Below are 14,181 nucleotides of genomic sequence, written 5' to 3' on the forward strand. Positions count from 1 at the left end.
AGAAGACTGAAAATAATTGAGTATAAAATTCCACTGTAAAATTTCTGTTGTGTCTATAGTTTAAGATATTTAATTCTTCCAGGCTAACATCCAGAACCCATTCATATAATTATTTCAATGATGAAATCATTTACAATTTTAAAACTCCAATGATATGCCATGATGTATTTGAAATATATTATTAAAACAAAGCAGAAGCATCAAGGATACTATATTAAGTTTGATGTTTTTATATTTTTGAGTTCAAATTTTATGTAGCGTAGATTTTTGTTTAATTTTATAAAACTACTACTTGTTCTATGCTTGATGAAATCAGTCAAGTACATCTTCCAGTGTTTATAATGTATCAACACATGTAGGTACAGGCTGGGCAAGATTTTTTTTTAGGAAGACTAGATGTTGTCATTGCATGGAAGTCTCTCCTGTCCATGACACCAACGTTTGGAAAATGCAGCCAAATTGAGTCAATACAACTTGGAATTGATGTCATTGTAGTTGTTAGTTTGGTGGGTCAGTACATCTCTATCAACCCTGAAAGGATAAAAGGTAAAGTTGATCATGGCAGAATTTGAACTCAGAGCAAAGAGAGTTGGACCAAATACTGCAAAACATTCTTTCCATCATTCTAACACCTCTGTTTCAACTAACAAAAACGTTGACAGGGTTTAATTATTTCTTTCTGCTTTAGTCAACTGCAGGTTTATAATATTCACTTAATATTTATATATATATATATATATATATATCATGTTGAACTGTTAATCTCTACACATTTTTTCTCCCTCAATCCTTTCTGTTGATGAGCATAGGCTTGAAACATCAAAGACTTTTCCATTATGCTCAATTTTTCTCTCAATACATTTGCACTTTGTCATACATGCACACTGATGTTGCACATCCAACAGAACCTACTGCCTTCATTTCTCTCTAGTCTATGCATATCTTCTGCATTCAGAGCCCATGTCTCACTACCATGGAGTGTAGCTGTTTGCACATAAGCATCATATAGTCTACCTTTCACTCTGAGAGAGAGTCCTTTTGTTGCTAACTGAAGTAATAGCTCTCTGAACTTCCTCCACCCTATTCTTATTTTAGAAACATTACTTCACCTAGAAGTATTTTAGAAATAATACTTCACTAACAGAAACTATCTACAACCTCTTGGGCATTTGAGAGAATCTAAGTCCCATATGCTTTTAGTGTTTATTGTTCCTGAACATCTGCTACATACAAAGACGACTTTATCTGTTAATCTATCTGTGATTCCACTGTACCTCTTATGTGTCCAGTGTAAACTGGGTGCAGTGAATGGAATTCCTTTCAATTCCTTTCCTATATACTGAGCAGGGCCATTTACCTGATGGAAAGAGAGTTTTATCTTCTTTCTTACTAACAACTTTGGTTTTTGCTAAGTTAACTTTAAGGCCCTTGGATTCCAGGTTTTGTTTCCATACCTGGAATTTCTTCTCCAATTCTGCTAAAGATTCTACACTAAGAGCAAGGACATCAGCATATAGCAGTTCCCACAGGCATCCAGTTTTGAATTCCTCTGTTATGGCCTGGAGGACTATACTGAATAAGAGTAGGCTAAACACTGAGCCTTGGTGAACCCCTACTTGTATGCTAAATTCATCACTATATTTGTGGCCAACTCTCACCTTACTGACAGCACCACTGTACATGGCTTGTACAGCTCTAACAAGCCACTCCTCTACTCCTAACTTCCTTAGAGACCACCAGATAACAGAGTGGGGAACTCTGTCGAAAGCTTTCTTCAGGTCGATGAAGGCTAAGTACAATGGCATAGTACTTTTCCTGCAGCTGCTTGTAGTTGTTTTTATCTAAGGCATCACCTTTACCCTTGTAGCAGCTAACTATAATACTACTACACCAGTCATTGGGGATGGCTCCTTTGTGAATAATCTGATTGATTATACAGGTGACTAAGCTGTATCCTACACCGCTGGAAATTTTAATCATCTTGGCAGTGATTCCTGATGGCCCAGGGGTTTTCCTTGACCTCATATCCTTAATTGCCTTATGTATTATGCTGCTATTAACTCTGATGGCCAGTCCCTCAATTGGTTCAATATTTAGTAGACTCTCCTTCACCCATTCATTTTCCACATTTAGTAACCTTTCATAGTGATATTTCCATGCACCTTTCTTCTCTGAGTCACTAAATGCAAGCATATCATTATCCATTCGCACACATTTCTCACCCACCACATCTCTATTCTCCCTGATACACTGCTTTGCAATCATGAACACCTCATGATTCTGATCCTCATGCTGTAAAACATTTGAAAATCTCTTACCTTCTGCTATTCATTTTGCTATGTAAACCTGTCTCCTAGCTGCCCTTCTGGCTACCTGATATAATTCTCTGCTTCTATCATTTCTCCAGTCTTTCTAGGTCTGTCTCTTTGCCTTTATAGCACTGTCTAACTCCTTGTTCCACCACCATGTAACTTTTGGTCTAGTTGGGACTCTGCACCAACCACAGATTTCATCTGTAGCCCTCAGTAGATTGTCCTGCAGGAACTTACAATTGTCCTCTAAGCTATATGTTCTCAACTCTTGCTCTCTTTCGTCAGAAGCTTTCATTAGGAAATCTCTAAATTTTTGTTTGTTTGCTGAGTCTTTGAGCTTCCATAGTCTTATTTTCTGGATTGGTTTATTTCTCTGAGTCTTTCTAGCTCTAATTCTGAATGAGTGTGATTTAGCTGTTATTTATAGCAGGTTAACAACTGCATAACAGTTGTATTTTTGGTTTAGAGCAGGGGTGGGGAAACTTTTTAGTGCGACGGGTAAAAATTTCGAAAGGAAAAGGTTCACAGGCAGATCACAAGTTCTAACTCCTTGTAAATCTGTGTAAATCTTGTATATCATCATCATCATCATCATCATCGTTTAACGTCTGCTTTCCATGCTAGCATGGCTTGGACGATTTGACTGAGGACTGGTGAAACCGGATGGCAACACCAGGCTCCAATCTAATTTGGCAGAGTTTCTACAGCTGGATGCCCTTCCTAACGCCAACCACTCAGAGAGTGTAGTGGGTGCTTTTACGTGTCACCCGCACGAAGGCCAGTCAGGCAGTACTGGCAACGGCCACGCTCAAAATGGTGTCTTTTATGTGCCACCTGCACAAGAGCCAGTCCAGGGGCACTGGCAACGATCTCGCTCGAAAATCTTACGAAGGTCAGTCAGGCAGTACTGGCAACGGCCAAGCTCAAAATGGTGCATCTTACGTGCCACCCGCACAAGAGCCAGTCCAGGGGCACTGGCAACGATCTCGCTCGAAAGTCCTTATACATGTCGCAGGCACAAGTGCCAGAAAGGCGACGCTGGGCACAGGTATTGTATAAATTTTATAATTGAAAAATTTACTATATTTTGTACATACAAATATACCAGCCCACGGGTGCAACTGCACCCGCAGACGGGGGTTTCCCCCCCTCTGGTTTAGAGTGACATTTGTTGACCATTTGAATGAGCCAATTGTCTGTTATGTGTAAGAGTGGAAAGATAAAACATATACATTAAAATAGGTCCATGTCTCTAATAAAAAGATACTTCCTGAAATGTTTGACTTCTGTATTTCTTCACAACATAAAATATATTCAACTAGTTAAATCATTTCTGTTGGTGTTTTCCAACACATCATCAATATCGTCTCCTTCTATTGTTTTACTTAATAATTTTCAGGGTTAACACTCCATATTTCTTTCAATCTTCCACTATGGTTTGAAACTTCCTTTTATGATCTTCTCTGTTTCAGAATCTACGAGCAACCATGTACAACATAGAGAATGCTGACCGTTTGAAGGTGAAACGTATCGCAGGTCGTATAGTTCCTGCCATTGCTACAACTACAGCAACTGTATCGGGACTGGTCTGTACACAAACTTTCTTGAAATCATTTAAATCACTAATTTCTTTTATTTCAATCCTTTACCTAATAAGGAATTCTCTCTTCACTTTTTTTTTTCCATAGATCATCCTGTGATGTACTTCGACACATTGCCAGTGATGTTTCCTGGGGAGGTGGGGGGTCATTAATGATTTTGGGTCTTTCGACATCAGATACCCTCACCCAAACAATCCAGTTGGGGCTGATCAAACCTAGTTAGCACTACCCCTTCCAGGATTTGCACCCCTGATCCACAGCCACTTTGAGGCAATCTTTGCTGTCTCCACAGTCAACCTGATGGCCTTCTGCCTACTGGAGTCTGTGTAACATGTCCATTATATCATGTCCAGAGGATCTGGCCTGTAAACCCTCTACATCCCACCTTGATGACATCACAACTTGTTAGCTACCCATTGCTTTGGCATAACTCCACCAGTTCAGCATATTTCCTCCTCCTACTCTTATTTGCCTCCTTGTTGTGATTGTCTCAGGGAACAAAGAGTTCTAAATGCCCCCTGCTTGGATAGTTCCAAGATCAGTACCATATTCAGCCTTAGTGATGTAGAGGCAACAGTTTCTGGGAGCTTCAAATATATCATTATTTCACAGGATAAGGAAATTAGAGACAGTTGACTATTAAGCCAGCTACTGCCATACAGTATTTCTATCATTTCTGTTGGAATGTCATTTTAAATCTTATGATCAACTCTTTTTTCGCTACCCAGCACACACACACACACACACACACACACACACACACACACTTCATAATGGCTTCCCTCATATAAAACAGGTCTAATGTTTAGTCAAAGATATTATTATGTATTTGTTTATGGTAACTTCCTTCCTATCTAGCTAACAAGAATAACTTCCATTTGGGAGAAAAGAAAAGAAAATTGAATTCCCATTCCTCTTGTTTCTTAAATTTTCTTCACCATTCCCCAACAAATTTAGATTTCTTCAATACATATATATATATATATATATATATATATATATATATATATACACACACAGATACCTGGTCTCGGAAAGAGCAAATGAAATATAATGGTACAAGAGTGAATCAAAACCCATATTTCAAACTCTTTGAGACCTTTAACTAGAATTCATTAATTTCAGCGAATTTATATTTTCCAATTTATATCTCAGACCTTTCATTTCCCCCCACATCTCTCTCTCACACACGCACACACACTTTCTTTTCACTCTTATCTCAAATCAACTCAGCTTTGTAACTTTTTTGCGATTTTGAATTTTAAGATATTTCTACCCCCCATTATATTTCACTTCAACAATTTTTTGTGAAGTCTTCCATTGAAGAATTCTCACACACACACATTTATTAATTTTCTCCTCAGCTGTAACATAACAGACCAATTTTAACATCCTGCAATGGTACTTCTGTCTCATTCCAGGCAGCAGTGGAACTTCTTAAAGTAATTAATAAGCATCCTCTGGAGAAATACCGCAACTGTTTCCTCAACCTTGCTCTTCCAATGATGCTTCTGTCAGAACCAGGAGCAGCAGAAACTCTGAAGATCAAGTGAGTAGTTGCCAGTCAAAGATGTAATGCCATTTGTTGGAGAATTGAACCCAAATCATTTACATACATCATTCTTTCACACACACTTCTACACATCCTATTTAGAAAATATATTTACTATTAAAAGTTCCTTCCATTATCAAATAAGTTTAGTTAAATATAAAACTACTTAAATATTTTTAGACACGAAATTTTTTCACAAACAGTAATTTGCCAAAACTATACAAATATTCATTTCCTCCAATCACAAACATACATCATCATTTTAGCAACCATGTTTCCATGCTTGCATAGGTCAAACAGAATTCATTGAGGCAAATTTTCTATGGTAGGATGCTCTTTCTGTTTCCAAGCAAAGTAATATTTCTGCATGACCAAACATGTTGACATCATTTGTATGACAGTGCTTCTTGTTTACAACCATCATGTGATTTCAAGACAAGGATACACACAAACTCAGTCATTGCTATGAAAGCAGCATTGAATTAACCATCTAAGTATATTTAATGTAAATACACAATTGACAAAATGCAGTTTTTGCCTGTGATAAAATCTCTTTTAGATATGCTGTGTAAAAGAATAACATATATGGGATAATGCTAAATGTGTTTCAGCCATTATGGATTTTGTCAGTGATGTGTTCACACAGCCACATGTCAAGACAAAATGTGTCACCTACAATAGATAAGAAATAGTGATGTTGCAAATAGCTTCCTGACTGAATAAAAATTTGGTGTATACAATTAGAGCAGCATGTGGCTGTCAGTATATGTCATTGACAGGGCACAAGAAGGCTGAAATGCCTCTACTGTTCTCATTTGCTGTTGTTGGGATGATTTTCGTCTTCCTCTGATATATATTGTTTTTAACACAGCATACCTCTAAGATGTTTTCATCTCAGATGCAGCTACAGTTTCTTTCCTGTCAGCAGTGTATATATGTTAAGTATGACACATAAATGGCTATTTTAATATAATGATGTTTCAACTGCATATGCTGGGTTTTTGTCCAACCTTGCAGCTACTTGCAATATCAGAGCATGTATTATTCACTGTTTTCTGTATATTGGATGTAAAAAGTTTCATCTTAGCATGCAGCTGCAAGTACATATCATTAACAAGGCCTAAAGAGGCTGAAATAAAACACTTTAGTAATAAGATATTTATAGAGTATTAAGAGTTTACAAAGCAGTTTTCAAACTGATATTTTTGTTATCCACTGTATAGATAAGGCTGTTGAACTATGAACATAATACACACATATACAGATACACAAACATACATACACATATATCCATGCACATATACTCATATATACATATACATGTGTGTGTATATAAAAAATGGGGAAAGGAGAATTAAATAGATCAAGATAAAAAAAATTAAATGTTATGCTGGTCAATTTTGGGTCAAAATGCTGCCATAAATTTCTATTGAATACAAACACACCTACCGTCGTGTCCACATACTGATATAGTCACACATATATACACAGGTATATATATATATATATATATATATATATATATATATAGACATATCTATACACATGTACATGCATACACTCATACACATGCAGGGGTTGGACAAAATAATGGAAACACCTTGCATCATAATTTTTAAATATCTATAAAACCATCGAAAGCTTGCTTATTTTTGTTTTTTGATTTATTATTAGTGTTGCTTAATATGTTTTGCTAAAACTGCTGTTTCTTTTCGGATATCATCAGAATAAGGTAATCAAAATTCATTAAAATAACAAATCTATCGGACTTTCAAAGAGGTCAAATTGTTGGTGCTCGTATGGCAGGCGCTAGCATAATGAAAACAGCCGAAATATTTGGTGAATCAAGAAGTACTCTCTTGAAAGTAATGACAGCCTTTGAGAACAAGGGAAAAACCTCCTCGTCAAAACAAAATTCTGGAAGAAAACCAAAACTTTCAGATAGGAACCGTCGGACTCTTATGCGAACTGTTAGAAAGGATCGCAAAAGTACAGGTCCCAAAATTACTGCAAAGCTTAATGACCACCTCAAGAACCCAATCTCCACAAAAACTGTTCACCAGGAGCTGCACAAAGCCTGATTTCAGAAAACCACTACTTTCAAAAACAAACATTGCGAAACGTTTAGAGTGGAGTAAAAACCTACAGAATTGGTCCCTAGAGCAGTGGAAGAATGTTATTTTCTCAGACGAGTCATCCTTTACCTTATTTCCAACCACCAGCCAAGTATACGTGTGGAGACAGCCAAAAGAAGCATCTGACCCAGACTACCTTCTTCCAACTGTTAAACATGAAGGAGGATCTGTGATAATTTGGGGAGCTATATCTTGGAAATCCGCCAGCCCAATGGTTCCCCTTCATTGCAGAATTAATAATCAAGACTATTTAAGCATTTTATCTGATCAAATTCATCCTATAGTTGTGGAACTGTTTCCTGAGGGAAACACAATCTTTCAGGATGATAATGCACCAATTCATACAGCTAAAGTTGTTACTGAATGGCACGAGGAACATTCTAGTGAAATGGAACATCTTATCTGGCCACCACAGTCGCCAGATCTCAATACTATTGAACATTTATGATGCATTTTAGAAAAACAAGTAAGGATTCAATATCCTCCACCATCATCACTACAAGAACTGGAGACTTTTTTAGCTGAAGAATGAACAAAATTCCTTTGGAAACAATTCAAACTTTGTATGAGTCCATACCTCGTAGAATTCAAGCTGTAATTACTGCCAAAGGTCTTCATTTACTCTTATTGTAAGAAATTTCTTTGAGAGCCATAAAGCAGATAACTACTCTAAACTAATGGAGAAGAAGCATTACCGTCACAGCCACCTAATCATTTCCCAGACAACCTTGGTGACATAAATAATGAACAGGGTGAACAATTCCACCTAAATTCCAGAAATATGAAAGGAAAATACCAAGAATATTGGGATACCCATATGATGGTAGATTAATGCTGGACCATTCAATGTGATTGTCTTAGAGTAGCTCACACAAGAGGTCTCTGAAATGCCACTTTTGTGAAATATCCAAGTAAATGAGCATTGTATCACTGATCGCTCTTTACACTTATTTCACTATTATCTGATTCTACAGATGTAATTTAATCTTAACAAACTTATTCTTCTTATATGAAACTATTTTTTTTTCTATCTAAGAGGTAACAATGATGATTTGTGGTCATCAATCCTTGTACACAATTGGTTGTAAGCATAACAATTAGGGGTATAACATATCTTGATAACCAGATCTGTTGGAGAAAAAATAGGTCTAATATCTCAGACACCAAATTCTATGTTCAAAGGAACTTGAGGTTCCTTTTTGGTTGATAAGTCTTCTCAATTTCAAAATTAGATATGACAAATAAATTTATTAATTAATAAAGTAATTAAGCACCTTTTAAAGTTGTTAAAATCTTTTTCAGCGATGAATTATCACTGACTGTTTGGGATCGATGGGAAATTGAAGGCAACAAGGATTTCACCTTGGAAATGTTTCTAAATCATTTTAAAGTAAGATTTTTTTACCATTATTGTAATATTATTTGATTGTCAGCAGGATGTTGGGTTGGCAGAATTGGTAGTGTTGCACAAAATCCACAACAGTATTGGTTCCAGCTTTTTATGTTATGGGTTAAAATCCTTGTTAGAGTTAATGCTGCCTTTCATTCTTCCAGAAGTAGATGAAATAATAATACTAGCTTTGTTGACCCAAAATCAGAAACATCTCAATGTGTTATTCCGTGATAGCAGTGGTTACGATATTCTATCAACATTTAGCAAGGGTAGTTAACAAATTTCAAAGTTCTGTGGTTCAAATCTAATTCCCCTTGGTCCTCTGTTCTTTTAGAACTGATAAACACTAAAGGCTGAGTAAATATAAGACAAGCAATGTAAAAGTGAGAGGTTATTTGAAAAATGAGAAGGTTGACTCAGCTCATGGCTAATAGATTGTTGATAGACTAGTAGCCAATCCAGAAGAAACTAACTCATTTCAGTTACAGCTTTATTGTAACAGTCTACCTTTATAAAGGCAGTATCGATGAAACCTCATGATGATCAATATTGATCTATCTTTACTTAATCAATTTTAAACATAAATGATGTACAACTATCCATATCAACCAGACTATCAGATGTTATATACCACTGGTCACAATGCACTTCCTCATGTTATAGCATTTTAATGATACCACCCAACTAGCTTGATGAGCAGGCCCCATTCCTTCTAAATGGAATACCAGTCTGTGCAGAGTAACCAATTTACAGCTGAGTGGATTGGAGCAATGTCAAATTAAGTGTTTTCCTCAAGAACATAATGCACCATCTGGTCTGGGAATTGAAACCATGATCTTTGTTTGAAACCATGATCTTTGTTTGGAATCATGACTTTACCTCTTTTTCCAGGAAAAGACAGGCTACAATGCCTCCATGATTGTACATGGGGCTAAAATGATTTATGTTCCTATCCTGCCTGGCCATAAGAAAAGATTAACCCAAAGGTAATGTCAAACTGTTTCCATCAACTTTTATGCACACACACACACATACACACTCTCCCCTTCTCTTCCATACACTTTCCATCATTCACTCTCTTATTCATATGTATGTGTGTCCCCTATTTCCAATGGTTTTGTGTTAAACAACATTTTTTCAAGTATAAATGAAATGAAAGCAAATTAAAATAATCCCAGATCAAATTAAATTAAATATATTTCGATAACATTATAGTAGACTCTTTGTTTTGAATTGTCTGAACTTACATTGATCGATGTTAAATGTGAATTTACTTCATCATTGTGTTTATTTAGTCATTCTTGGAGTAGTGATACCAGGTCACAATCATGAAGTGTTAACCAAGGAATTAAGTGAGGGTTCTGTACCAAAAATTACAAGGCAAATTTGAATGGCTGGAACAGACTATTTATGGACCTAGTAAGAAGTGGTTCTTTCAAAATTAAAGTGGGTTGTGATTTTTTTTTTCTAAAGATGGGATCCAGCTGATTGTCACAGACCTCACTTCAAACGATTCCCATTAACTCAAAGATGTTTTGATACTTTTTCAACAAATGTTTGTTAGTCAAAATGAAACAAATTTATTACTCATTAGATAAAGACATCAGAAATACTTTTGACAGCGTTACTTCATCATCATCATCATCATCGTTTAACGTCCGCTTTCCATGCTAGCATGGGTTGGACGATTTGACTGAGGACTGGTGAAACCGGATGGCAACACCAGACTCCAATCTAATTTGGCAGAGTTTCTACAGCTGGATGCCCTTCCTAACGCCAACCACTCAGAGTGTAGTGGGTGCTTTTACGTGTCACCCGCACGAAAACGGCCACGCTCGAAATGGTGTCTTTTATGTGCCACCCGCACAAGCCAGTCCCGGGGCACTGGCAACGATCTTACTTGGCTTGCCGGGTCTTCTCACGCACAGCACATTTCCAAAGGTCTCGGTCAGTAGTCATCGCCTCGGTGAGGCCCAATGTACGAAGGTCTTGCCTCACCACCTCAGCCCAGGTCTTCCTGGGCCTACCTCTTCCACGGGTTCCCTCAACTGTTAGGGTGTGGCACTTTTTCACGCAGCTATCCTCATCCATTCTCACCACATGTCCATACCAGCGCAATAGTCTCTCTTGCACACCACAACTGATGCTTCTAATGTTCAGGTTTTCTATCAAGATACTTACACTCTGACGGGTATTCACATTGACATTACACATCCAACGGAGCATACTGGCTTCATTCCTTGCGAGCTTACGTATGTCCTCAGCAGTTACAGCCCGTGTTTCACTGCCATGTAGCATGGATGTTCGTACGCATGCGTCATACAGTCTGCCTTTTACTCTGAGTGAGAGTCCCTTTGTCGCCAGCAGGGGTAAGAGCTCTCTAAACTTTGCCCAGGCTATTCTTATTCTAGCAGCTACACTTTCAGCGCACCCACCCCCACTACTAACTTGGTCGCCCAGATAGCGGAAGCTATCGACTACCTCAAGTTTTTCACCCTGGAATGAGATAGAAGTTGTTTCCTGTTTGTTTACAGTCTTTATTGCACCTGAACATCTGCCACAAACAAAAACTAACTTCCTAGTTAACCTGCCTTTGATGTTGCTGCACCTCTTATGTGTCCATAGCTTGCACCGGGTACATCTTATAGAGTTACTACCTACTCCTTTTCTACATACTGAGCAGGGCCATCTACCTGAAGGGGTTTGTGTTTTATCTACCTTCCTACTTATTAGGATTTTGGTTTTAGCTAGGTTGACTCTAAGGCCCTTCAATTCTAGACCTTGCTTCCACACCTGAAACTTCTCCTCTAGTTCTGATAGTGACTCCGCAATTAGGGCAAGGTCATCAGCATAGAGGAGCTCCCAGGGGCAACCTGTCTTGAACTCCTCTGTGATTGCCTGGAGGACTATGATAAATAAGAGGGGGCTGAGGATGGAACCTCGGTAGACCCCTACCTCTACCCGGAATTCATTGCTGTACTCATTTCCAACCCTCACCTTACTGGCAGCATCTCTGTACATGGCTCGCACAGCTCTCACTAAGCATTCTTCTATCCCAAGTTTCCTCATTGACCACCAGATAAGGGATCGGGGTACCCTGTCAAAGGTTTTCTCCATGTCAACGAAAGCCAGGTACAGAGGTTTATCCTTAGCTAGGTATTTCTCCTGCAGCTGTCTCACTAGAAATAAGGCATCAGTAGTGCTTTTACCTGGCACGAACTCAAACTGCATCTCATTTAAATTGATTCGCTCCCTAATTAGTTGGGCTATGACCCTCTCTGTAACTTTCATAACCTGATCTAACAGCTTGATGCCTCTGTAATTATTTGTATCTAAAGCGTCACCTTTACCTTTGTAGCGTCACCTTTACCTTTGTAGTCATTGGGTACGACTCCTTCGTGTATCACCTGGTTCGTAATACGGGTGACTAGGCTATAGCCAACACTGCCAGATATTTTGAGCATCTCTGCAGTGATACCTGATGGGCCGGGGGCTTTCCCAGTCTTCATACTCTTAATTGCTTTATCTACCCTGGTACTATCAACGCGGATAGCTGGTCCCTCTATTGGGTCGACATACGGCAGGCTCTCTTCCTCCCATTCATTCTCTTTATTAAGCAATCTATCGTAGTGGCATCTCCAGACCTCTTTCTTTACATCATTTAGTGCAAGCGTACCATCATCCATGCGAACACATTTCTCTCCTACAACATCACTATTCTCTCTCCTACACTGTCTTGCAACACGAAATACCTCGAGTCTTTGGTCCTCATGGCACAGAACATTGGCAAATCTTTTCTTATCTGCTTCCCCTCTGGCACATTGGTACAATTCCCTGCTACCACCGTTCTTCCAGTACCTCCAAGCCTGTTTCTTTTGTCTAATAGCCCTGTCTACCTCCTTGTTCCACCACCCACAAATCTGGTCGGTGGCTTTCAACAGGTTGTCCTGCAGAAATCTCCAATTGTCTTCCACGTTGTATGATGCTATATCCCCTTCTATTTCGTTAAATGCTTCAAGTAACTTGTCTCTAAGTCTCTGTTCATTTGCAGGGTCTTTAAGCTTCCACACCCTTCTCCTCCAAGCCGGTCTAACTCTGGGCACCCATTTTGCCTTGATCCCAAAGTCGCTAACTACTAATCTATGTTGTGGGGTACATTCTTCGCCAAGGTAGGTTTTGGCATTTATACGCCGCCCTCTTTCCCTATTTCTGGCGAGGATGTAGTCGATTTGGCTAGATTGTCTGCCAGAGCGGTAGGTGACTGGCAGGTTTCCTGAAGTTGGTATTGCAGACCATAAGATCGGTTGCATCACAGAACTCCAGCACTCTGATTCCCTCCTCGTTGCGGGAACCGAAGCCATAGCCTCTATGTATGCCATGGAAGCCTCCAGCCACAAAGAGAAGGTCCCTGTCACTCGTTGACGAGGTAGTTTGCAAGAGGGTGTCATAGAATTGGTCTTTCAGAACATCTGGTAGCCCCGGTTGAGGTGCATAGGCTGAGATGACAGTAGCTAATCTATGATGAAGCACTAGTTTAATCTTAAGTACTCTGTCACTTACTCTAACGACCTCGATTACCTTATCCACCCATTTCTCCGCTAGAAGTATTCCTACGCCCCCCGACCCCGTCAGTGTTCCCTGCCCAGAAAATCTTGTACCTGTGTTCTTTGCCTGTGAGGAACCTCGCAGAACCTCCTCTCCAGCTGACTATTTTAATTTGCTTTGAGATTATTCTAACTTGTACTTGAAAAGGAAGAGCAGTACTTTTATCAAAACTATTTTCAATACCAAGTTTAGCTAAAGGTTTTCTCATCTCTTTAATTTCAGCATGATAAAACTAATCAAACCATTAGCACAGCAAACGTATGTCGACCTAATTGTGTCTCTGGAATCAGAGGAAGATGAAGACATTCCTGGACCACCTCTACGCTACTATTTTGGATTATGATAATTAACCTAAATTTTAAAGAATTCAAAGTTATAATTGTTGACAAATTCTGTAGATGTCAAATAAATACTGAATCAAAGCTGGTGTGTTATGTAAATCTTTTGTGAGTTATTTTCCATCAACAAAGAAACATCAATAAAAGTGATGTTTCATTTTAAGAAATGTTATTAAAGTAAGAACTCATCAGTTATTACTGAATTAGTATTTATCTGTTTTAATATAGTTAACCCATTGTTTTAA

At 38.4% G+C, this 14,181-nt stretch overlaps 1 protein-coding gene across 5 annotated transcripts in view; it reads left to right on the forward strand.

The window, feature by feature from the left end:
• LOC106882356 (ubiquitin-like modifier-activating enzyme 6) overlaps positions 1–14,020 on the forward strand; it is a 417,419-nt gene extending 403,399 nt beyond the window's left edge. For all 5 annotated transcript variants that reach the window (XM_089358757.1, XM_089358755.1, XM_089358756.1 and 2 more), the window contains 5 exons: positions 3,785–3,898; positions 5,335–5,462; positions 8,903–8,990; positions 9,885–9,979; positions 13,821–14,020. In XM_089358757.1, the coding sequence (XP_089214883.1) occupies positions 3,785–3,898; positions 5,335–5,462; positions 8,903–8,990; positions 9,885–9,979; positions 13,821–13,941 (546 nt within the window). In that variant the 3' untranslated portion in view covers positions 13,942–14,020. The remainder of the gene's footprint in view (positions 1–3,784; positions 3,899–5,334; positions 5,463–8,902; positions 8,991–9,884; positions 9,980–13,820) is intronic.
• Positions 14,021–14,181: the final 161 nt, after the last annotated feature.

The sequence above is a fragment of the Octopus bimaculoides genome, chromosome 10, assembly GCF_046866305.1.
Source record: "Octopus bimaculoides isolate indiv1 chromosome 10, ASM4686630v1, whole genome shotgun sequence".
In the NCBI taxonomy this organism is placed as follows: Eukaryota; Metazoa; Mollusca; class Cephalopoda; order Octopoda; family Octopodidae; genus Octopus; species Octopus bimaculoides.